Raw genomic sequence first — 22,463 nt, forward strand, 5'->3', positions numbered from 1 at the left:
GGAAATTTTTACACCACGTTATACTATACGTATAGTATATTTATTTTTACAATTCCGACCGCGTAGGTTGGAATCGATGATTTTTTTATTACGAGTTTACGGCTTATTTACGCGGCCACCGCTTTGTTTACCCCGGGGCGTTCGGTACATCCTGACCGGTGAAACACCACGTCGTCGTCGTCGTCGTCGTCTGCCGCTGCACGTTCGTCGTTTAGCTGTAACGTTACACATTCGCATCGTCGACGTCAGTACGCGCGCTCGGTTGCAACGTCGCATTATTTTCATTCATCTCAATTACACGGGCAGCATCAGTTATTCCCACCGTGTAGAGGAGAACGGTTACCGTATAATAACGACGACCGTGTACGACCCAGCCCATCTCGCGGACCTTAATTCCTTAAATTTATCCAATTTATACGACGGACGGCAATTCGCGCAATTGTAAACGATATATACATCGTTGCGTACACGCACACGTGTACGTAACTACGTCGAATGTTGGTTTACGAAAGGTGCAACACACCCACGTGATACGCGCGAACGATCGAATTAACTCGCACCACGCTTCGCGTTACAGACGACGAATCTTCGAGGGGATCAAATGCTACCGACATCGATTACTTTGTAATTTTTCTAACGACGAAACGATCGACGAATCGTCGATTCTGCAGGTGACTCTCGTTATCATTATCATTCAGATTGTTATCGTTACGTCGTTGTCGCGATTTCGATGAATGTTGTCATGATTATTCCCTATATAGATCCGACGTACGTCAACGATTCGTTGGGTAAGGTTAGGTGATTGATGTCGTTGTTATTGTTATTGTTACACATCGTTGTCGCGATTACGATGAATGTTGTTATGATTATTCCCTGTAAGATCTGACATATCTCAACGATTCGTTACTCACTGCCATGTGAAACTTCCGGTGATTCCGTCCCGAAGACGATCGCGAAGACTCCGTTGTCTCGAGGGTCCCGTTCCGAGTCCTATGCAGAGTGGATCGGCTCCAGCGTTCCCGTTTCCCCCGGGAGACGGTCCGAGCTGGGATGCGTTGGTCGAGGACCCTCCGCCGTTCGGCGGCTGATCGCCACTGCCGGGAAACAACGCCATTGCTCCTCCTTAGCGATCGTCCGTTGTTTTTTTTGTTTTGTTTTTTGTTTTTCTTCGTCCTTTCCTTCCTTCCGCTCTTCCTCGATCGTTCGTTCGCTGTTTTTTCTCCTTATTATTATTGTTGTTGTTGTTGTTGTTGTCGTTTTATTTTATCGGCCGTTGATATCTCCGGCGGGATATCCTACGCCCGAGACGTTCGAGTCGCGCTCTAATGTCATTCGAGTGGTAATTGTCGCGCACACGGTTAGCGAATATTTTTCGCGGTGCGTCTCTCCCAAATTTTTTTTTCTAACGCGTGCAGTCCGCGGAGCTCGCGAACTGTTCGAACCGCGAAATTCGTCGACTGAGGAGATCGCGGTGAAATTATCGGGCCCGTTGGCGAATCCCCGGAGTGTTGTCGTTGTTGTTGTTATTATTTACGGTAATTACACCGCGTTTCTACTGGCGTATTCATAATATTTTTCTGCCGAGTTCGAAACTAGACGACGTCCGACCGAACCGTGATAAATATCGTGGAACGTCGTCCAGCTGAAATATCATCACGGAATTTGTTTTGTTTTTTGTTGCTTTTTTTTATAGACGCGTCTATAGAGTCGACGTTTATTTATATGTTTCTCTGTGTGTAGACGGTGTGTCACGTGTGCCGTTGTACGTGAGAAACTCGCACTTTTCGATAGGACGGCGCTTAACAACGATCGCCCAACCCCGACTGACAAGCGAGCAGGGCACGTCGCTTCTCTCGATCGAATATATCACATGTTATTGTTATTGCGTCACTTTGAAAAATTTCACTCAAAGTTTCTTCGATGCAAACGAATATCGCGGCTTCGATGCACACACACACACGCGCGCGATTATATACGTATAAAGCGCGGACGACGGATTCGCGCGATGATCTCTCCCCCTTTTTCGATCTCTTCGGAATCACCTGAAAACGATAAGAAAAACAATACGATCTGTAGATCGGGTCGTACACACCACATACGTATATACACATCGGTTATATCACAGCAACGTCAAATCAATTTCCCCCGCTTTTCCTCGTCTCCTTATATTTATTTCCAATACTTCGTCGTTGAATTTTGCGAAAATCGAACGGATCGACGAGTCGATATGAGGATACCCGAATGCCATCCGCGATCGATCGATCGGCATCGTACGAACAAATACGATCGTTTTTATCGTCGCGTGTCTAACAAGTGTACGCGTCTGTTCGGGGTGTCCGACGAACCGTAATGAGTGTATATCAAACGATCGGACGGACGCGGAAAACAGATATAGCATCTCAGGTAAATACGCGATAAATTTGGAAGTCCGAAAGGCGATTCGCCGTTCCAACTGTATCCACTTGTATACCTATATCCGTATATCGCTTTGTATCTTCTTTATTTTTTCCCTTTCTCTCTAATTCCTACAAGAGTTTAGCAGCTGTTGCGACGCGCTCATTTTCCCCGTACCACCGACTCTATCTTCTCTTCCCCGTTCGCCCCAACCCCCCCCCTGCACTTCGCGAAAGACACACCGCCTCCCCCTCACCCCCCCGCCCCCCTTTTACCCCCCCGCCCCCCCAGGTATTGATCGCCCCGGCAACCGCCAACCGGGACGACCTCCGACTCACCCCCGAAACACACCCCGTCGGGTACCCCCGGCAACAAAACCGAAACCGCCGTTGTGCCGTCGACGCCGCCAACGGACCCACCCTCCCTCCCTCCCTTCCTCCCTCCCTCCTCTCTCTTTACCTTATGGAAAACCAATTGTACGCGACTAATGTGATCACCCACTCTCCGGCAGTTGAACCCCCGTACGGAAAATCTGGATTATCGATTCTTAAGAGCAATCGTCTTTGGCGGTTGTTCTTTTTTTGTTTCGCTTCTTTTGGTTTTTCTTTTTTTGATTTTTTGTTCTAGTTTTTGTTTTGTTTTTCTCGGGTAATCTGGAATACCGGCGATATATGTATGTACATCGTTTCGCGTACGATGTACGATTGAGAAGTATGTATAACCGGGGAAACAAAGTGGGAGGAAAATAAGTGAAAACCCGCAGGAGTATAGAAACTCACGGTTGATTTATATAGATGGACGTAGATGTATAACTAATCATATATCGATTCGGCGCAGTTGTGAACTGTGGGGTACCACCCTATATATATATGTATACGTATGTATACGCTACTAAATGAAACGGGGGCGAAGTTGGCACCGATTGACCGAGATTCCGATGTTCCTCTGCCGTTTCTGTACAACCCCCCGGATCTATATACTACCGATAATTACGCCTTGAAGTCGGTAGCCGAGTTACGCCGAGCTGCATCGGTCTCGACCCTGAAAAAACGCCTGTTGCGGACGCCCCGGAATCGATATAGTTTTTGAACGAAAAAAGGCGACTGTGGCGAGAAACAAACGAGAAATCGCGTCAGATTTCAAGTTCGGCGTATCAACCCTTTGGTATGCAAGTTCGATATTATTATAGGTTTTCTCTGGGCTCTCAAGTCTGGAACTTTTCACCCGTTATTTTCCAAGAGTATACAGCGAACGCCTGGAAGAACAATCGACACGCGCTCCGAACGAGCGAAGCATTTAAAAATTAAAGTTGCGGACGAAGGAGGGGGAGTTATTAATTCCCGTACGAAGCGAACCGTACGGACGGAAAAAGTTTCTGTCATTCGATAAGAATCTGAATTCGATTTTTCACGTCAAACTTTTTCAAAGGCGCCTCGTTCGGCTCACGCGACGATACAAGAGAAGAAAGATATTCGATTTATGACCCGTAAAATATACCTACTTCTCGGAGCAAAGTATATATGGACAGCGAAAAAATAAGTTGAAATAACTGACCGTTTTTTTTTTACTCGTCGTGCGATCATCGCTAATTTCTGTGCGAAGCTCATTATTATTTTTTTTTTTCGTGTCGCGTACATATGTATAAATAGATGTGTGTACATATATATATATGTATATGGAAAGAAATTAGGGCGGTTGATTTTTTCATCTTTTAAATTTTCATCTCCCTTCGGCCATTGTACACACGTAAATTCTCAAGTTATGAATTTCTTTTTCTTCTCATCGAAGAATTAGCAATTTAATAAACCCGAGGCGCGCCCATTGCGCCTATCCATATAACGGCCTATACATATGTATATGACCTACATGTACGCGCATACGATCATCGCGGTATAACCATTTATATCTTACATATCTATATATATATACATCGCGTAACATTGTTTGATTAAATAAGAAGCCAATTGAGCCCCATCATCCAATTATTAAGCTCGCGTATTGGGTGTGGGCGGGAGACGAAAGAGAGGATCCGATCCGATCACTTCGCTTCAATTCACCTCATCCCTATATCGCTGTGAAACAACCTCTTTTTACTATCCTCATCCACATCATCCGCATCATCCTCCATATCCCGTCCTCTGTATTCCATTCCATTCCGTAATACCTCTTCCACCTCATCCTCCGATCTACGCGAATTAGCGATTCTCCTAGGAAAGCCTCGTTATACATTCGCGTTAATAGCTCGTTGAGCACGAACGCGCGAACTACGAGGTAAACGGCGAAGATCACCCGTCCCTTTCGAGACCTTTAACAAAGGGCGTATACGCATAATACGCGTACGTCTACGTATCCCGTTCGATGTACGAAAGCCGAGATTATCCTTTGACGATAAAATCGGGGCCCCCACCCGCGCCCGCGAATTCATACGCGATTACACAGAGGCTCGCTCCGCTGGTTGTATATGTGTAAACGTTTTCTAGCGTGCGTAAAAATTATGCTTTCTCAGTCCGCCGTTCGTACACATGATTTGACTGAATTTTATCATCGCGTGGCGGCGATTACGATCACCGGTCGTACGATCGCAATCGTCGTTATCGTTCGAACGCGACCACGTTCGGATTTCGGGTTCGAATGTCGCGCGCTTGTGTGTGTGTGTTACATACAGTATTACACGCGGTTCTCTCTCTGTGTGTGTTTGTGTGTGGTGCGCGCCGTGGAGTCCGAGAGAAGGAAGAGCGGAGCGGGTCGGCGACATTGACCTTGCCTCTCGCTCTCTCTCCCGCCTTCTTTCCTCTTTTCACCACCCCCTGCAGCTCCTCCCTCCCACCCCCCCACTCCCTCGCCCCTCCCCCCCCCCCTCCTCTGCTCCCTCCGCGCCGCCTCATCACGTAAATGGATTCGGTGCAATCCGATATGACAGGTGGCTGACACAACGTTGACACGCGACTACGGTATAGTTACGTATCCGGTATATAAATATTACACATTTTATATATATACATAAATATACATATATATATATATATATATATATTACATCAATCCCCGTCCATCTATCTCAACGCTCGGAGTATACGAAAAATAATATCACACGAATATATATATATATGTGTATATATATATATATACCTAATTTAAAAGTCGCGTAACGTAGCAGAGTTCTGGTTTTTTGAACTCCTTACACAGGTATACACGTGACGAGTATATATATGTATACATAGAGTAAATATATGTATATATATATATATATAGATATATATACACGTTGTGTGGTGTATATCTATATAGCTCTACTCTACGTCGACGTCGCGAATCGACTTTTGCGGGTGAAGGCCGCCTCCTTCTCTAGCTGTAACAGTTCTAGCTCTCATCATCAAGAAGTTCTGGATATCAAACAGCTAAGAATATCGTTCTTTCTTTTCGTTCGTTATTCGCTCATTGTTTCTCTCCTCAATGTGTTTTCGAAATCTGCAAACGCTTTTGACGTTCGTTTTGACGAATCGACGGTCGAGTTCACATCTTACTTTTCATTTCTCGCTCGATGCAGCGTAGCGCAATTTATAAGAAGAAAGAAAAAAACAAATCGATCCATCCGTCCAAAGCGAGGTCCAAAGCGTTCGAATATCGAAGGTATTCGGAGGTACGGTTATCAAGAGCGCGGCGCCCTTCGTACCGTTTGGCGAATCGCCAACAGCTGCCTGAATCGCGGCTAACAAGACAGAAAGGGATACGCTGAATTATCCGTGTATATGAGAAGTGGCGGCTGTACGAAGAAACGGGATCGCTTCTTTTGTCTGTTTTGATAGTCCGTATCTCGCGATGGGCAATTATTTATTTTTTTTCTTATCCCTCCCTTTCCACCGGTTCACGTCGAGAAAGATCGATCGATCCGTATTTTAGAAACGCGTACAAAATAACCCCCCTCATTGTCGTCAGCCGCGCGTCGCACACGATCCTCGAATCCCCGCGACAATTACCTACCCTGTCCCGTTCCTCCATTTAATTCACGAGATGATACGTATTATCTTATTTCGTTTTCAACGTTATGTACGTTTCCTCGAGGGAAGGGTATACAGCGCGTGTACGCAACGATCCGCACAAACGTACGTTTTATCCGTATACATGTGTGTGTGTGTCCGTATACCTGTACGCGAAACGTAAGGAAGACAGAATTTTGCGTTCTCGAGACACTTGATGGTTTAATTGGCGCGCGGTACGGAAGAGACTAAACTCGAGTCCCTCGAGGAATCCCGCCGGTATATAAATCGTCCCACCGAATAACCGGGGTGTGCAAATTACATTTTTAAATATATATATATATATATATATATATACGCGCACCAGACACCCTCCCCCTCACCCCGGCACTCGTGGATTAGGTTCACTCGAAACACAGTATATAGGGAATTTCTTTGAATATATTATTTTTTTAAGAACGTGTCAAGGAGAGCGACGACGATCCGGTATTCCTATGTCGTCGTTACGGAACGATTGTCGTTAATATTTCGATATCGGCGGAGAAATCGATGCGCGAGTTCCGGAGAGTTTTCGCTTTACTACGACCTCTTCAGGGTCGTGCCCTTGGTGCAGGGCATGGAAACAAACGACTTACGCCGCGCGTGTATCGGAGGAGCCTAGGTGTCGTCCTCAATCCTCGGTTGTACTAAACCGCGACGTACCTAACTAACGGCTACGTTTCCTCTCCGTCGTCGACGACCGACCGACCACCAACCCCCGAAGCCCCCGACGCCCTTTCTGACGCGCACGCGGAATCGGAGGAGAATTTTCATTGGACGCGAATACCGAACGACCACCGTCCAGAAATCCGTTACACTTTCGACTGTATGTATATGTATATGTATATGTATATGTATATGTATGTGTACACATCCTTATCGCACGGAGATGCAGGATCTGCTTTGTATGTTTCGTAGGAAACTTTCTCGAACGAACTCGTTGATCGGATTTCCGATTGACGCGAGAGAAAAAACATTGAATGAACCAAACATGGAGAAAGAAAAACAAAAACATGAAAAGAAACGGGTTGTAATTAAGCGAAGAGGAAAATCTCACCCATGGGGATACGAGAACGAACCTCGGACGAAATCTGGAATCATTCGTGCCTTCATCGATCACCTGTCGTCTGAATTATTAAAGTCCAGATTAGGCGGTCAGCAGGTCGGATTTGATGATGAGGAAAAATTGCGGTAGCGCGTCGCCGACGATATTTCAATGGCGAAAAAAATATCGCGAGATCGGTTATCGATGATTTCCATACGACCGGGGCGCGATTTGTGGGTATTTTTTTTTTTTTCGTTGTTACTAATTCTTTTTTTTTTCTTCTCCTCTTCAACGGCCTTATGGCTATCAACGCGCGCCTGCGAGCTACTGGCTTTGGTCCGATAGGCACATACATATACATATATTTACAGTAGCTAGGGGGATCGATTATTCGGTTGCGATGCGGCATACGTTGTATTGTGTTTTGTAGTGTACCTCGCACACGTACACGGTGGTTTGGGTTTTCCTTTCTTTTTTTTTTATCATTCGAAAGAAAAAAAATTAAGTAAAAAAGCAAGCCGAATAAACTTGGAAGGGCGCAAAGAAAGCGAGATTTAAATTTGATCGAATGGGGGGATGATCGTACGACGAGAAGCGATTTTGCTCGAAAATGTTTTTCGCCTTGGCGAAAATTTAATTACAAACTGCAGAGCGAGATCTGTATCAAAGAGATCGCCTTCGTTGATACTTTCGTGTAAATAAAACGATCGCAAGATTAGTGATCGTTATCGTATATCGGTTGTCCGGTTTGATTGAAATCAGAACACTGCCGATCGTTGTTGTATCGCGTTGTTGGTCGCAAAATTGATGAAAATTTTCCAAAGTCGATTAACTCGAAACGCCCGCGATTATGCCGCTTATCGATCATCCGCCCGCGGTGACCACTGGCCCCGGATACACAACGACTGACGACGAGTCGATTTTGTCATCGTTACCGATGATGTGCCTCACATGCACGTGGAATAATGAAAATGCAAAAAATAAAAGACGAGGAAACGATGTACTATACGCTGTCCTACGTTTCCCGAATAACTTGAAAAGCGAATTTCTATCAACTTCTGCATGCGATTGATATCATATTGACGTAAAACTAACGATGATCAGGCACGTGGGGACTGCATGTATATACCTATAGATTATTTTAATTTAATAAAATTAAATTTTACTCACATTTTGTCGATACCACGGAGATCTTAGCGACGTGATGTTGGTGGTATGATTGAGAGTGAGCAGTCCAGATTACGAGTAATAAAGGGAATAGAGAAGACCGTGTAGATGTGTGGTCGTTGAATTCACGTTGGTGCAGTTACGGTAATGTTAGAGGTACGAGGCAAACGGAGTTGCACGTATGTACGTGTGCGACGTAGTTTATGAATAATTTTTATCCGCACACAGTGTACGTGGATACATAGTATTGTATGGTACACATGTACGTATGTAAGCAGACAGCGTCGAATTATGCTGTCCAAACGAGAACACACATGTATTTAAACTGACGAGATCTATAGACGAATGTCGAGCGACGATACGCGTACCAGCAATTTCAAAACCGTTTCAGACTAGACGGAGGTTTATGAAGAAATAACAAAAAAAACAGCTGAATCTATAGCTGCCGAAAATTTCAATTCTCGGTTGAAAGGATGAGAAATTTTTGTGACGATGGTAATTCTATTTGTTGTACCGGTGAAACGATTTAATATTCATCCCGTTTACTCTACGACACAGAAACTCGTTCTCAATTCTTTTTGCTCGTATAATCATTCTCTTCGTGGTAACTTCAACAGCCGATCCTGAATTCCGAACGCAAGGACCTCAGCACTGCGCCCAACATTCTCAGCAAATTTATATATACATAGAGATATAGGTATACTGTCTTTTCTTTGGTTCGTTACACGCGTGCCTTCGTTTTACTATCAAGTGTCTGGTTTTTCGCTGTCCCTTTTGTCTGGTCTCTACCTTTCTCTCGCATATCGCGCGAGCGCAAAACTATACTCCGTAGTTTGACCAACGTCGCTGATGATGCTGAATATTTCGTAGACCTCGGCACTCTCTTGTATTCATTTGTTTGTTTATTTTCTCCCTCGAGGAAACACCGGAGAATTTAGTTTTGAAACCGAAGGGGCGGACCGAACACGCACGATTTAAAAAAAAAAAATCATGTCTACATACCCGTCCTGATAACGTATAGTTGGTAACTCGGGTTTGGTTGAAAACTTCCGATTTTATAGTTTATTATTTACGTTACTTGCATACGTTTTCTTCTCGCGATAAGATGGCCAAGATTTTATAGGCGAATATCATCGATCGTCGTGTGCGCACACGGTAAACTAAGAATACACTAATAACAACTGGTGCCACCTTGCAGGACATATGCGAATTAATAAAAGTCCACCGGATCGGACTGACCTGAGAAATCGAAGAGAGAAATCGATGAATCGCCGATCAAAAGAACGAGGAAATGAGGAAAAATGAAACTGCATTTATGAATATTATTTTTTATCATTGATCGTGGGATGAGTTTATTTCTTTTTCTATTGTTACGTATTATTATCACCTGGCACTATAGTATTTAGAATTTACAATACATTTTAGGTAAGTCCTTTTTGAAGGGAACCCGTTTAGTTATTTATAACTTCTTAGTTTTGCTTCGGTTTCTCTTCGGTGGATTTTTCCTGAAATAGAAATGAGGATTTCAAGATTATTTGATTCTGGCTTGGGAATTATCTTCATTGGCTTATGTATCTCACCTGTTTTGATTCGGATAATAACTCCGAAGCTTTAGATGTCAAGGCGCCGATTGTCTCGCCGGCAGCGCTTCCTGTTTCTTTAACTTGATCGATGAAATCGTCGAAGGATGTTGGTATTTTAAGCTTTGAGAATTCGGGAAAATTTATCTCTAGCTGTTGCGGGTCCCCTGGCTTTACTGAAATTATTTATCAAACAACCGTGACGATCATGAGCAGAGAGAGGGATGGCAATCGATGAAATGAAAAAAAATGATATTCGACGTCAGCGAATCTCAGTTGAGAATTCGCGTGAATATAAAAAGGAAGATTTACATAATTATATTTCGAAACAGAGGTAATGTATGCTCAAAGAGGTTCTCCGAATTTCTCTCTCCAGGGACTTGATGAAATGGAGGGGGAAAAAAAACGTACATAGATATTTCCGAAAGGGGGTTCTAATACTCTTGCTCGTGTTCCCACTTTTCTTTATTTCTGAGAATTATTATCCTGTGAATTTGGGCCGCCAGTTTGTAAATTTTTTTCCAACGGGTCTTCAGGCTCTACTAAACATGGATCGTGCAGGAATTTTAGAAAAAGAATTTAAACTCCCGATCGAAGCAGATTTAATCACTCACTTCCGTAGGCAAAGTTGTATCCAATGTTTGCGTAGTGTTTTACAAGTTCAACTCCCTCGCTTGCCTGTTTTGGATAGCAAAAAGCTGCCACTGCAAGTGCTCCGGTGCTTGTGTAAAAAGTCTTCTTAAAAGCTCCGCCTCGAAGACCAAAAATGAGTCCCGTAAGGGCACCGATTCCTATAGCTCCCATACGAGGTGCAGCATTGCTTTCCTCTCTCAGATAATCATAGAGTGCTGAAAGATTCGTAAATATCGTTGTAGATATTTGCCTGGGAAAAACGAATGGAGGGGAAATCATAAGAAGAAAGCAAAGTCTGAGGAGTATTTGTTTCCTCATCACAAGTGAGCCGAACCTGGTAAATTTTTAGCATCTTTGAGCAAGTTTTTTTTAATACGTTTACGTTCTTTTCCAGGATCCATTGAAAAAAGTTTTGATCTCCCTATGTTATGACAATGGGATGAGGTAACGGAAGTTTTTTCAATCAATCTGATAAATTTTTCTTCGTTGGTAATATTTTAGCTGGAATTTAAATAAATAACCGTTTCTTCGACGATCAGTTTGGAGTACTGGTGTTGATAAATAAAAGAAATAAACTTACTTTGACTGTGAGCCACTCCAGTTTCTAACGTGTTATTCACAGTGTCGCTTACAAATTGATACTGCTCGAAAATGCTAGATAAGGATCTTCTGACCGTTCCAAAGCCCTGCTCCAAGTACGAGGGCTCGTGGTTCACTGGAGTAGGGCTGCAAACGAAATGTTGATTCGTCAGTCTCATTGGAAAAAAAAAACCTAGATTCACGTAAAAAAGTTTATCCATGCGAATAACTCGCTTTACCATGGATCTGCCTTTTGAGAAGCGACCGTATAAATCGGCAATTCGGATGGCCGGATTAGCTTCTTATCGTCAACTTCGCAAGGTGTTGGACAGTTCGAAGGCGGAGGGACCGGTTTTAGAGCTGGCACTGCGGCACAGAGGCCGCAGGGCATCAGAAATTTCTTGAAAAACTTATAAAAAATATATTCTCATTACTTTGCGACATTTTATTTTCCGGTTAGGTTAGGTAGGATATTTACCTTGATTCCCTGCATATTGTTATTGGATAGATAATATTTTGGTGTGAAAAATTTAATTCGCGAATCACTCTACTATTTCATTAAATGTCCCACTGATGAATGGTCGTTACCAGCTACTAACTCGTATATTTGAATCAGCCATCAGCCCATGCATCAATGGGAATCCACTATCAATCAGCTGTTCCAGCAGAAGCATCTGGTGACGTAACCGACTTTCGCGGCTCGTCTGTCAGGTCAGATTTATACAGGATGACAGAGAACGACCGAAACGGACCGGTATTTGCGGCGCATTTAATTTTGATATTCTCACAAAACGAGAATTTTTAATTTTTGCAAATCGTCGGTAAGGGATCATTATTTTCAGAGCTCATCTGCACTTACCATAGTCACGCCCTTGGAGCGATGGGAAATTTTTATTCTTGTAACAAATTATTATTAAAAAAGTTGTAGATGATCGATATAAACGGTTAAAATGCGCCCCGTATTCGTGAGGTTAAAGGCGCAACCGTTTCAGAAATCGTTTAGAAACACACGAATTCGTTTCATGACGGTTCGCGATTTTTTCTTTTTTTTATTTTTGTTTGGATTCACATTTTTCACCATACATGTCCTATGCGATGAAATTTGCTGTTCGATGTTTTCTACAGCATTATGAATTTTCCTTATTACAGTCGATTCGATTCTTACAGCATCAAAATAGTTTTCTTATCGAGAAACATACTTACTTTGACACCTGTTCGTCCAAATTCTACCAAAGTTCCCGGCTGATATTCGTCGCACCGTTCGACTGGCTCTCTGCACGTTATGTCCTTGCCAAAAATATTACCAATCGTAGTTTCAAGAATGCTATGAACGATATCATTCATCGTCCGTCTATACCAATGTCTTATTACTATTCAAAACTCCTAATTTAGCGTATTTATTAATTCTTCCGATTGATAGGCTTTTAAAAATAAAATAAACTCGCCTTTCGACGCTAGTTCAAAAATGGTGCCCCAAATTCCGTGGTTCCCTTACCGCCATCTTGCCCGTCTCGATTCCTGCGTTTCACAAACAACACATGTCGGAGGCCGACGACGACGCAGCTCGATTTTTCCTCGGTCGGAGACACATCACAGAATATTTCGAAATTTAAAAATACTTTGTGAACTGTATCTCGGTATAACTGCGGAGCAATGTCGGCACCGACTACGCCAAATCAGATATCACCTTCGGTTGAGCTGAGTTCATATCGTGACCAGCATTTTAAGGTATGAAATATTGTAGCTGACCTAACCTCTCCTAATAATAGTTGACGTTAGGCGATGATTGTCGAGTATTAAGTTCACTTCACCCAATTAAGCCAAAAAAATATTCAAAATTTCGGGGTCGTTTTTAAGAATATTCGATTCCTTATCTGGTGAGCATTTTGCTACATACCAAGCATACAGGTACTCATGTTTGTTATTTTTTTTATTTCCCCAGGGATCACGAGTCGAGCAAGATCGTCTTCTAAGGAACTCTACCACTCTCTACGTTGGAAACCTTTCTTTTTACACAACTGAGGAACAAATTTACGAGCTGTTTTTAAAGTGCGGAGACATAAGAAGGATCATAATGGGATTAGATAAGTACAAAAAAACGCCTTGCGGCTTTTGCTTTGTGGAATACTACCTCAGAGCCGACGCTGAACAGTGCATGCGATATGTAAATGGAACTCGACTCGATGACAGAATCATCCGTACGGATTGGGATGCGGGATTTATCGAAGGAAGACAATACGGTCGTGGCAAAACCGGTGGACAGGTAAACAATTGATTTGACATTTTTGTATGCTAAGCTAATGTTACGTCATTATTCAGGTAAGAGATGAGTATCGATCAGACTTTGACGGAGGTAGAGGTGGCTACGGCAAAATCCTTCAACAGAAAGTTACTCCAGTTGCAGACGGAGCATTTGCCCGCTGAAAAATGTAGCTGCAACAGCGGTTGTACATTTTTCTATGAGAAGACATTGTTATCAGTGGTGTGCAAAGGTTATTTATAATAATAAATATTGAGACAGACTAAAACTGTGACAAATACACAGTGGTGTAAATCGAATATAGATACTTGCGTGCATTATTTAGGTATATATTAATCGATATATCATATTCATCGTGTTCTTATCTTGACCATACTTGGATTTGAAGTTAAATTTCACTTTCTTAAGAAATAAGAATTTTTGTATAAAAGAGATGTTTGTATTTCATCCGAATGATACAGATTGGATTTATTTAAACGTGACATAAACGATTTCTTTCTCGTTTTTTTTTTATTTCTCTTTTTTTTTTTATTAAATATACATATTTTGTACAGAGATAAAGGCACATAGGTATATTTCTTTTATGTCTAACCAAAAATAATAGTAATAATAATATTTTACAGTATTACACAAATGCTGTTCGTATCAGTTAAGAGAAGGAAGTCTTTGGTTAAAGTTAGTTATTTCGCTGGACGCCGTTCATCATCGAGGAAGTTTTTTTGCCACGTTGATGTGAAAAATAACAACAACAATAGTAATAATAATAATAGTAATAATGATAATAGCAATATTAAAAATAATCATAAAAGTGATAAAACTAGTGACAATGATAATCAGACGGTAATAAGCAAAAACGTCTTGAACTGAATTTTTTTTTCTTTTTAAACTATTGCAAAAATGTGAAGCGCAACCCACATCATAAAATATATCGATCGCACGGTTCCTTAAAAAATTTTAGTTAGATGATATTGCTTAATACCATCCAATCAACCCTCTAGCTACTGGAATATATTTCGTTCCGCGATCTGTTGGCGGCAGCCATAGTTCAAGGGTTAAAGCTTCTCTTCGACGTGTGCGGTTCTATAAATGTAAAAACGTGAAAACGATCTTTGTGCAAATGTATCGCGTAATATCGAAATTCAAAGAATTCCGCAAAGCCTTTTTTGCGAAGGTTTTTTGAGGACACCTCTTATCGCCTCAACGAAAACCTCCTCGAGTCCCTCTTGCTGTACAGCTGAACATTCGACGTACTTGAAAGCTTTGATTTTTTTCTTCATCTTTTTGCACTCCGATGGAGTAATAACGTCCATATCCTCCTTGTTTCTGAGGTCACCCTTCGTTCCTGCAGGTTGAAAAATTCGAACCGTTCAAAACCCCGTTCAGTTGTGTTAGAAAAAACAATAACGATCAAACTCAAGAGATATCGCGAATCGAATAAATGGAAATTCAGCTTACTCACCGACCAAGACAATCGGTATATTTGGACAATGATGTTTGATTTCCGGATGCCATTTACTGGCAACGTTTTCGTATGAACTCCGAGCGCTAATGGAAAAGCAGAGGAGAAAACAGTCCGTCTGAAAATGATACGTGAACTCCAGGTGAGTCGAGATGTTTTCTCAATTAAACACCATTACCAACAGATGAGGCTGGTTTTTTCGTCAGCCGGAAATCGCAAGCTGTCGTTCCGATTAATTTAAACTAGACAAAACTTACGTTTGGGTAAGACAGTGGTCTTAGCCTTTCGTAATCCTCCTGACCAGCTGTATCCCACAGTGTCATATTGAACTCCTGTCCGTCGACGCATATGTTGTCCGCATAATTATCGAACCTGAACATGTCAAGTATACGGAAAATAATTACAAACGATTAATTTCACCAATTTTCTCAGAGTTAGAAGAAAATGTAGAACACTGACACTGTTGGTACGTATTCCGTCGGGAATTTCTTGGTCGTGTATGTGATCAGCATGCACGTCTTGCCGACCATACCGTCGCCGACCGCTGTGATCTTTATCGGTCGGATCCGAGACACCATCTTTCCGTCCTCTGCGAAAAACAAACGAGCACATATAAAAACTGAGGTATAAAATAAAAAGTTATCTATCACAATCCCACGTGCTTTTCCCTTTTTTAATCTATTCAAATAATTTATTAATACGTGTTTAAACAGCCCGGAATCTACGCCCGCCGGTATGTCCGCAATTGTACGCCTGCCTGCCGCGCCTTAGCAAAACCAATTCCATTAGACTGGTGGTAGATCGCCTCTTTCAATCTCTATGTATGTTTCCTGTCCGATGTATGCTCTCACATCACATAAGTATATATATATATATATACGTCAAGTGATATATACATATGTATATACACATCATGTCGGAGCTGCAACTCTTATCTTATCCGCTCATTATTGTTGTATATTATAATAACGCGCGGAGCACGCGGTTGGATCTATTGTATTCGAGAGACACGTATAATATTTCCATGTATACACCGACATTTCATCAATTCACGTAAAAATTATAAAATCATCAAGGTGTAGATGCACGTGCGGTTCGGATGCATCTTCTGATTGTCGGATAAATGTGTGTACGCTGTGAACTACTTGGAGTGTAAGCTTGTACGGCGCGTGCAACGGGTGTAAAAAATGACACAACAAACCTATTATTCATTCATTCGTTCGTTCGTTCGTTCATTCATCGTGAACGCGACGCTATCAATTAAGGGAGTTAATTCGTTACGTTGACGCTATACGTATGTATAGGTATAGAAAGATCCAATGCGGGCGCCACTGGTATAGGTATACATATGTCCCATATGGGCTATACGCGTCATTCTCCGTGTAACCCGAAGTGTCGGACTTGATATAATTATGGTACGTTTGCTCGTTCGATTCGACGAGGAGAATTGGATGATTTCGAGTCGATAAGTTGCAGAGTTCCATCACGAAATGAAAACTGGAAGCTGCCTTTTTGAGGAAAGAGAAATAAAAAAATAAAAATTTCCTCTTTCCGTTATTGTTATTATACTATATTTCTTCATGTGCAACATACATGGCGTCGCGCATCCGGCGAACGAGAGTATATGGCCCCATGTTTATAATGCGGTGGTACGATGCGGTATGAGAAACGTATTTGAAAAACGCGCACCGCGCCTAGCATCACAATTATCGAACGAAAGCTCCTCTCTCTCTCTCTCTCTCTCTCTCTGTCGCTCTTTTTAATTTTCGTTCTCTTTTTTTTCCCTTCTACATACCGACGCGATACTTACAACCCTGAGTTATATACACACATATGTGAGCACATATCGGAGTTTTATTATTTTCGTGCCTCGCCGGACTTATATACGCCGAATGGCTTTATCGCGTTGTGTAGTGCACTCATCCCCGTCGGGGCAGGAAGTCAAGTCGCACGAAATCAACCCCTTCTCGATACCGTGGACTGTGTACGAGGAATTTAAATTACTCGTCTATTATACAATAACGAAGACTTGAGGAATATGATATTGTCCTACCGTCGGATGCTTTTCCAACGCACATTGGATTATCGTTGATCGCAATTACGGTCGTTGATGAAACTGCGCTTATATATCGACCTCCAACTTTGCTCTAGATATATATATATATATATCCTCTTTGGGACTTGGACTCGTTCTCTCCGCGCTTCCTTCTTTTTTTTTTTTTTTTTCTTATTTTTGTCCTAAATTTCTTCTCGGACGTTTTTCTTTTCTCTGTTTCTTTTTTATTTTATTTTTTTACTTCTTTCTATCCGCAGCTCGCTTTTCCCGCTCCGGGATACAGCTACATCGTATCATGTACTTGGTTTTTGTACCTATGAAACAAAAATACGACGAATCAGTTTTGGATGTAATAAATACGTATAGGCGTGTGTGCTGCTTTAGCTATACAGCGATAAGCTATAGGGAAATGATAGGGCGGCGGTTATAAATTAACCGTAGAAAAAATAAAAGAAGAAAAAAAAAAAAATGAACCAATGGGATATCGAACAGAGAAATTTTTGTGATATGTTATGAAATAATATCATTGATCCTGGGTCCATTTAGCAGCAGCTGCAGCGCAGCGTTGTTACTAATTGCTATTGTGGTCTATTATCGTTCGTGAAGGGGTCGTATATGTTATATAGGAAGCGCAGCAAACTTCAAACCCGTTAAATTTTATCTTTATAGTTCCCAGTACAGATTAGAAACAGATGAATTTAAATTCCTTCGGAAAATATTCTACACCCAACTTAATATCGCTTCTATACATATATCAAATTTAGTTCAAATTTGTTCTGACTAATTACGATGCCGTATCAGCGCGAATTGCAAACTAAAAGAATAGCGAATAAAGAAAAGGATAAGGTCGTTTATTGCTGGGCGAAAAAAAAAATGAGGGGCGTATAATAAATAATTTTAACACCGCGGAATTCAACCTAATTCGCGTGATAATGCATCATTAACTGCAGTGTGGGCGTTCGTTTGTCAATTATATTAATAATAACAACGATAATGATAATGATAATGATAATGATAATGATAATGATAATAATCAGGGACGGACGAGTCTTCTCGTCGGTATGACCCCCGCCGCACCCGCGGTAATGGTTCTTAAACTCTGGGGAAAGAATTTCAACGCTTAATTTCGCGAGTCAACGAGCTTTTACGTACAACTCGAAAGAGACAATATACCATCGCAGTTGTTATCATTATACGTCGCAAAGTCGGAACAAACGAGTTTCCTGTTGGTACTTAAGCTGCAATGGAACTCGAGAATTACGGGATAAAATGACTAATTGTATTAACAAAAATTGTATATGTAGAACGAAGTCATTTATAGATATATACATATATACATATACGTATGTACAAAGTGTGTTCAACCGACTGCGGAGCCGGGGCTCTTACGAAATTGTAGAAACTCCCCGCGGGCGAACGGACTTCGGTCATCGTTTATTCCGTGACGTGAAAAACCCACTTCCTTTTTCGAACATATACATATACATACTGAGGCCCTTCCGTCGCAGCTCTCGAGGCATCGACTTATCGTCGGTAGCATTAATATTATTATATTTAAACAAATCGTTTCGATTCCGGTGCAATAATTCATTCCTCCATCGCGTATACATACATATACATGTATAGGTACGCTGCGCGCGACTTCTTCAATTTTCATACACGGAAATTCCGTCAGAAAATTCTCTCGTATTATATTAACCCTGTTAACGATTTTTATGAAACATGGTGAGATAAGATAAATTTCGTTGTGTGTATATATATACGGGACCACGCGTACGATACTTAAACTGCAGATGGCACGGAGTAACGAGCCAAGATCAGTTCGTTCTTTCTTTCTTTCTGTTTTTTTTTTTTTTGTACTCCCCTTCTCTGTCTGCAGCGCGCTTATATTCGTTGTACGGTGTCTCACAAAATTCTCCCACGCGATCAGCTGCAACGAGAAATTTTACTGCAGCCGTTGCGTTACTACTGCAACCGACTCGCGAGGCTTCCCACGTCCGGCGATGATCCTGAATGGCTTCGAATTTATAGGAAAACGGGAATGATTGGAAATTTTAAACAGGTGAATGGCGAATTAATTACAAATCGGCTATATCTAGGGCAATTCGGATTCAACGAATTTTATTTATTCATTCATCTTTTGTTATAGTAACGCGAGGATCATCCCAATCATTGTTGTAATGTGTCTATTATACGTAATTGCAAATTTTTCTGTATAACACATGTTCGTATCGTATTTGGCTATTTAATTAATTTCTGGAATTTGAATCTCGTTTATCTCTTTTAGATAAATGTATAGCGCAACTATACCTCACCGTTAACGAGGTCTTATTGTTACAAGTTCCCTTATTTCTGAAATCATTTGTTTATCATTGCGATTGTTGAGAACACGGTAGGATTTACGATCGTTTCGTAGATCGTACGATTATATAACCCGTTGAGCGTACAGTATGTGGAATTCTGTACAGAAAGAGATGCATTTTGTATCAAAACAATTGAAAATTGAAGCGAACCGCACGGTTGTACGCGACATCTGTTTTACTTATCGAACAATATCGATTAACGACGACGCTCGTTTGTTTCGGGATACAGCGGAATTATTCAAACGTAGCGTCGCGAGGTCTTCCACAAATCGTACTATACTCCTTCAAATCTGTTCACCGATATTCGCGAAATTTTTCGTCGCTCGTACGATAAATTTACGAAGAAAATTAATCGACGCTATATATCTTCTTTTGTTCCTCTCATTATGACTTACACGTTGAACCTCAACCGCGGGCACGATGGGCAACGATTCCGTTCGTGGTATATGAAAGTCGTCGCGAGATAAGATTAGCCGTAACAGTTGTTCGTATCGCAGGGCGAATTTTAATCTTGATTGTTAACGCGACAATACCCAGTTTCTTCTCTGTATGTGACAACGAAATACGATCGCCCACATTCGATTGTTTTTAGATAATTGCAAAAATTTTAACATTCCATTCTCAGTTTCTCCTCTGATTATCTATTGTTGCTTTTTCTTCTAGTCTTCTGTTTTCGAACATCTCGTTTCAAGGTTTTGTCTTTTCGGCACAGTGGTATGGAAATAATGCGGAAACGTATTATACGAATTCCTACCTCGGCTTGTTAATTTAATGCTCTGACGCAATCGCGGGTATCTCATGGTAAAAATATCTTTTAATTTATTTGATCACTCGAAACGATCTTCGATAACGCCGGCCCGATGGATTTTTCCGTCAAATATTATCAACGAAACTCACCGTCAATCGACCAATTTCAGACACATAATCTCAAAATTATTCCTCTTTTCACTCGGCGGCCGGTTATCATCAACGCTGCACCGAAATTTCTTCCGCTTCCTCCTACGACGACGAGCGCGCGAATCGCTGCGCTTCTCCGTCTTTTTTTTTTTTTTTTTCTCTCCGAATTCACTCGAAACAAAAATCGACGAATACCGATCACGGATCAGGATGCGAACGGAAACATCGAACGATCTCTACACCGCGACGGATCAGGGAGGATCTTCGGGATACGCGTTATCGATACCCCGATAAATACAAGACGTGATGCCGCACACGTGCATACGAACCAAACGACGACCACCAACTGACTAAGGATTCCGATAGCCGCGGCGCTCATACACGACGATAATATGACAATCGACGACGACGACGACTCATCGTCCGATCCGGCTCATGTGCGTAAGCGTCGATCTCGCTGATATTGTATAAGTTATATGTATATGACATACTCATTGATCGGGTTCGGGTTTCCAGGTAAAATTTATGATCTCAGTCGCCGTACAGGTGCGCGGTGTATCGCGATTCGCTTTACATTAACGTCGAACAGAATTCATCTCGCCAGGTGAGATTTTTCGAAGAATTTTCATGACGCGCATTCCTCGAAGGAACCACGACGCCGCCGCGTCGAATGCCATGCAGTCTTTGCTTCTTATCAATTTCCCCGTCACGTTGACGCATTAGAGATTCTCCTCGTCTGTACGATGCGCACAACGAAACTATACGTACATGTACGTATTTATGTATATATTTATATACACCCGCTGGACGAGGATTGTCATATACATATACCGCGGGCGCGTCGACGATCACCGACTGATTGTTATAGACGGGTATGGAACGGCGTGTGATGCATTGTATTATACGTATCGTACACATAGCCAAGCGAATGAATTGTTCTCGTTATCGCCGATATAACGTTCTCGACGTTATGTGTATACATATAGGTATACAGGACACGAATTATATGGCATGCTGCAGGTTGCAATTTAGATCCATGAAAGGAATGCAATGATATTCGTGTATATGCAAATTAAGCGCATACTTCAATATGCGTTATTGGCACGTGATGAAAAGTAATTATCACAAAGCTATGTAGTCAGTTTCCTCGAAGAGTAAATTTGCGAATTTAATAAATGGATGAGTATTTCGCACAATGCGCTATAAAATCCTGTCTATATATAATCTTGAAATTTATTACATAGTTTCCGGTCGTTTTGCTGCACTTTCTGAGACTCGCGCCGCGGCGCCCCTTAGAATTAGCGAACACTCGGAAAACCATTTCTCAATTATGGTGAAACTTTAACAATTATAGATGTCAAGGTCAACGAACTGTACACAAATTTTTCGAACGACGATCTGCCGCCTATCTACCGGGTGTCGCCGCCTGTCGATTTTCATCGGAATTTCAAGAGCGCTTCTGGCAGCCGGACGGACGTCTGCCGTGCCGTGGAAGGTAATCGAGAACTGCAGTCTAGACGGCGGACGGTATAAAACCGTCCTCCCAACCGAAGATTTCAACGGATAACAAAAACTGCTCCGATATATGCGAACCACATTTTCATCGATAATTTGTATCCCCGGTAACGCCAGAAGAACCGGCTCAAAATACCTCAAGTTTGCGCGGTAGAGCGGTTGAATGAAAACTTGAGATTTTTCAAACTCAGATCGGAAATACCGTCTGAAAGTTAACCGGTATTTAATTGCACCTGCATTCCGCTACGATAAAAAGTAATTTTTTTTCGTACTTTTCTTTTTGCTTGCATTACGTACTTCACGGGGGAGGATCGTGAACGCCCATTGAGACTCTATAATCCCTCGAACGCGATCTTTTATTATTTTATTATTATCGAGTCCGCCGAGTCGTTTGCGGTATCCGAAGAAACCATATCGGGACCGAATCGTCGCATCGTTCCTCGCGGGACGATTCGATGAATTTTTATTCCACGTTAAACGCGCGGCTGTACTATCGGAG

General features: G+C 41.9%; 4 protein-coding genes across 13 annotated transcripts in view; 1 reads left to right on the forward strand and 3 right to left on the reverse strand.

Moving 5' to 3' along the window:
- The window catches only part of LOC105689796 (TLD domain-containing protein 2), a 54,725-nt gene extending 45,137 nt beyond the window's left edge, over positions 1-9,588 (reverse strand). For 2 of the 5 annotated variants that reach the window (XM_048652766.1, XM_048652764.1), the window contains exon 1: positions 8,626-9,583. In XM_048652766.1, coding sequence (XP_048508723.1) covers positions 8,626-8,627 — 2 coding nt within the window. In that variant the 5' untranslated portion in view covers positions 8,628-9,583. Of the gene's footprint in view, positions 1-911; positions 2,043-7,006; positions 7,078-8,625 lie in introns of those variants that run through there. The other 3 variants (XM_048652763.1, XM_048652761.1, XM_048652762.1) reach the window with 3 other exon arrangements.
- Positions 9,589-10,061: 473 nt separating this feature from the next.
- LOC105689895 (MICOS complex subunit MIC27) lies at positions 10,062-12,100 on the reverse strand. Of its 2 annotated transcripts, none has more exons than XM_012407263.3 (6): positions 11,893-12,095; positions 11,654-11,823; positions 11,416-11,561; positions 10,817-11,050; positions 10,203-10,378; positions 10,062-10,127 (listed from the first exon to the last, which is right to left on the reverse strand). In XM_012407263.3, the coding sequence occupies exons 1-6, from the start codon at positions 11,905-11,907 to the stop codon at positions 10,092-10,094; spliced, it is 777 nt and encodes a 258-aa protein (XP_012262686.2). In that variant the 5' UTR covers positions 11,908-12,095; the 3' UTR covers positions 10,062-10,091. The 2 variants fall into 2 exon arrangements, 1 of the variants encoding a protein (XP_012262686.2); XR_007277632.1 differs by lacking the exon at positions 10,062-10,127 and adding an exon at positions 10,614-10,744 and having other exon boundaries at positions 10,202-10,378; positions 11,893-12,100.
- An 832-nt stretch (positions 12,101-12,932) lies between these two features.
- LOC105689896 (nuclear cap-binding protein subunit 2) lies at positions 12,933-14,166 on the forward strand. Its single transcript, XM_012407266.3, has 3 exons — positions 12,933-13,142; positions 13,357-13,677; positions 13,734-14,166. Exons 1-3 carry the CDS (start codon positions 13,068-13,070, stop codon positions 13,836-13,838), a joined length of 501 nt encoding a protein of 166 aa, XP_012262689.1. The 5' UTR covers positions 12,933-13,067; the 3' UTR covers positions 13,839-14,166.
- A 387-nt stretch (positions 14,167-14,553) lies between these two features.
- LOC105689892 (ras-like GTP-binding protein RhoL) lies at positions 14,554-20,962 on the reverse strand. Of its 5 annotated transcripts, none has more exons than XM_048652796.1 (6): positions 20,941-20,962; positions 17,187-17,503; positions 15,593-15,722; positions 15,391-15,505; positions 15,134-15,251; positions 14,554-15,016 (listed from the first exon to the last, which is right to left on the reverse strand). In XM_048652796.1, the coding sequence occupies exons 2-6, from the start codon at positions 17,209-17,211 to the stop codon at positions 14,814-14,816; spliced, it is 591 nt and encodes a 196-aa protein (XP_048508753.1). In that variant the 5' UTR covers positions 17,212-17,503; positions 20,941-20,962; the 3' UTR covers positions 14,554-14,813. The 5 variants fall into 5 exon arrangements, with proteins under 5 accessions (XP_048508753.1, XP_020710200.1, XP_012262682.1 ...); XM_020854541.2 differs by lacking the exon at positions 20,941-20,962 and adding an exon at positions 20,450-20,807 and having other exon boundaries at positions 17,210-17,503; XM_012407259.2 differs by lacking the exon at positions 20,941-20,962 and adding an exon at positions 20,450-20,807.
- Positions 20,963-22,463: the final 1,501 nt, after the last annotated feature.

This window comes from Athalia rosae, chromosome 3 (genome assembly GCF_917208135.1).
Source record: "Athalia rosae chromosome 3, iyAthRosa1.1, whole genome shotgun sequence".
NCBI classification, from domain to species: domain Eukaryota; kingdom Metazoa; phylum Arthropoda; class Insecta; order Hymenoptera; family Athaliidae; genus Athalia; species Athalia rosae.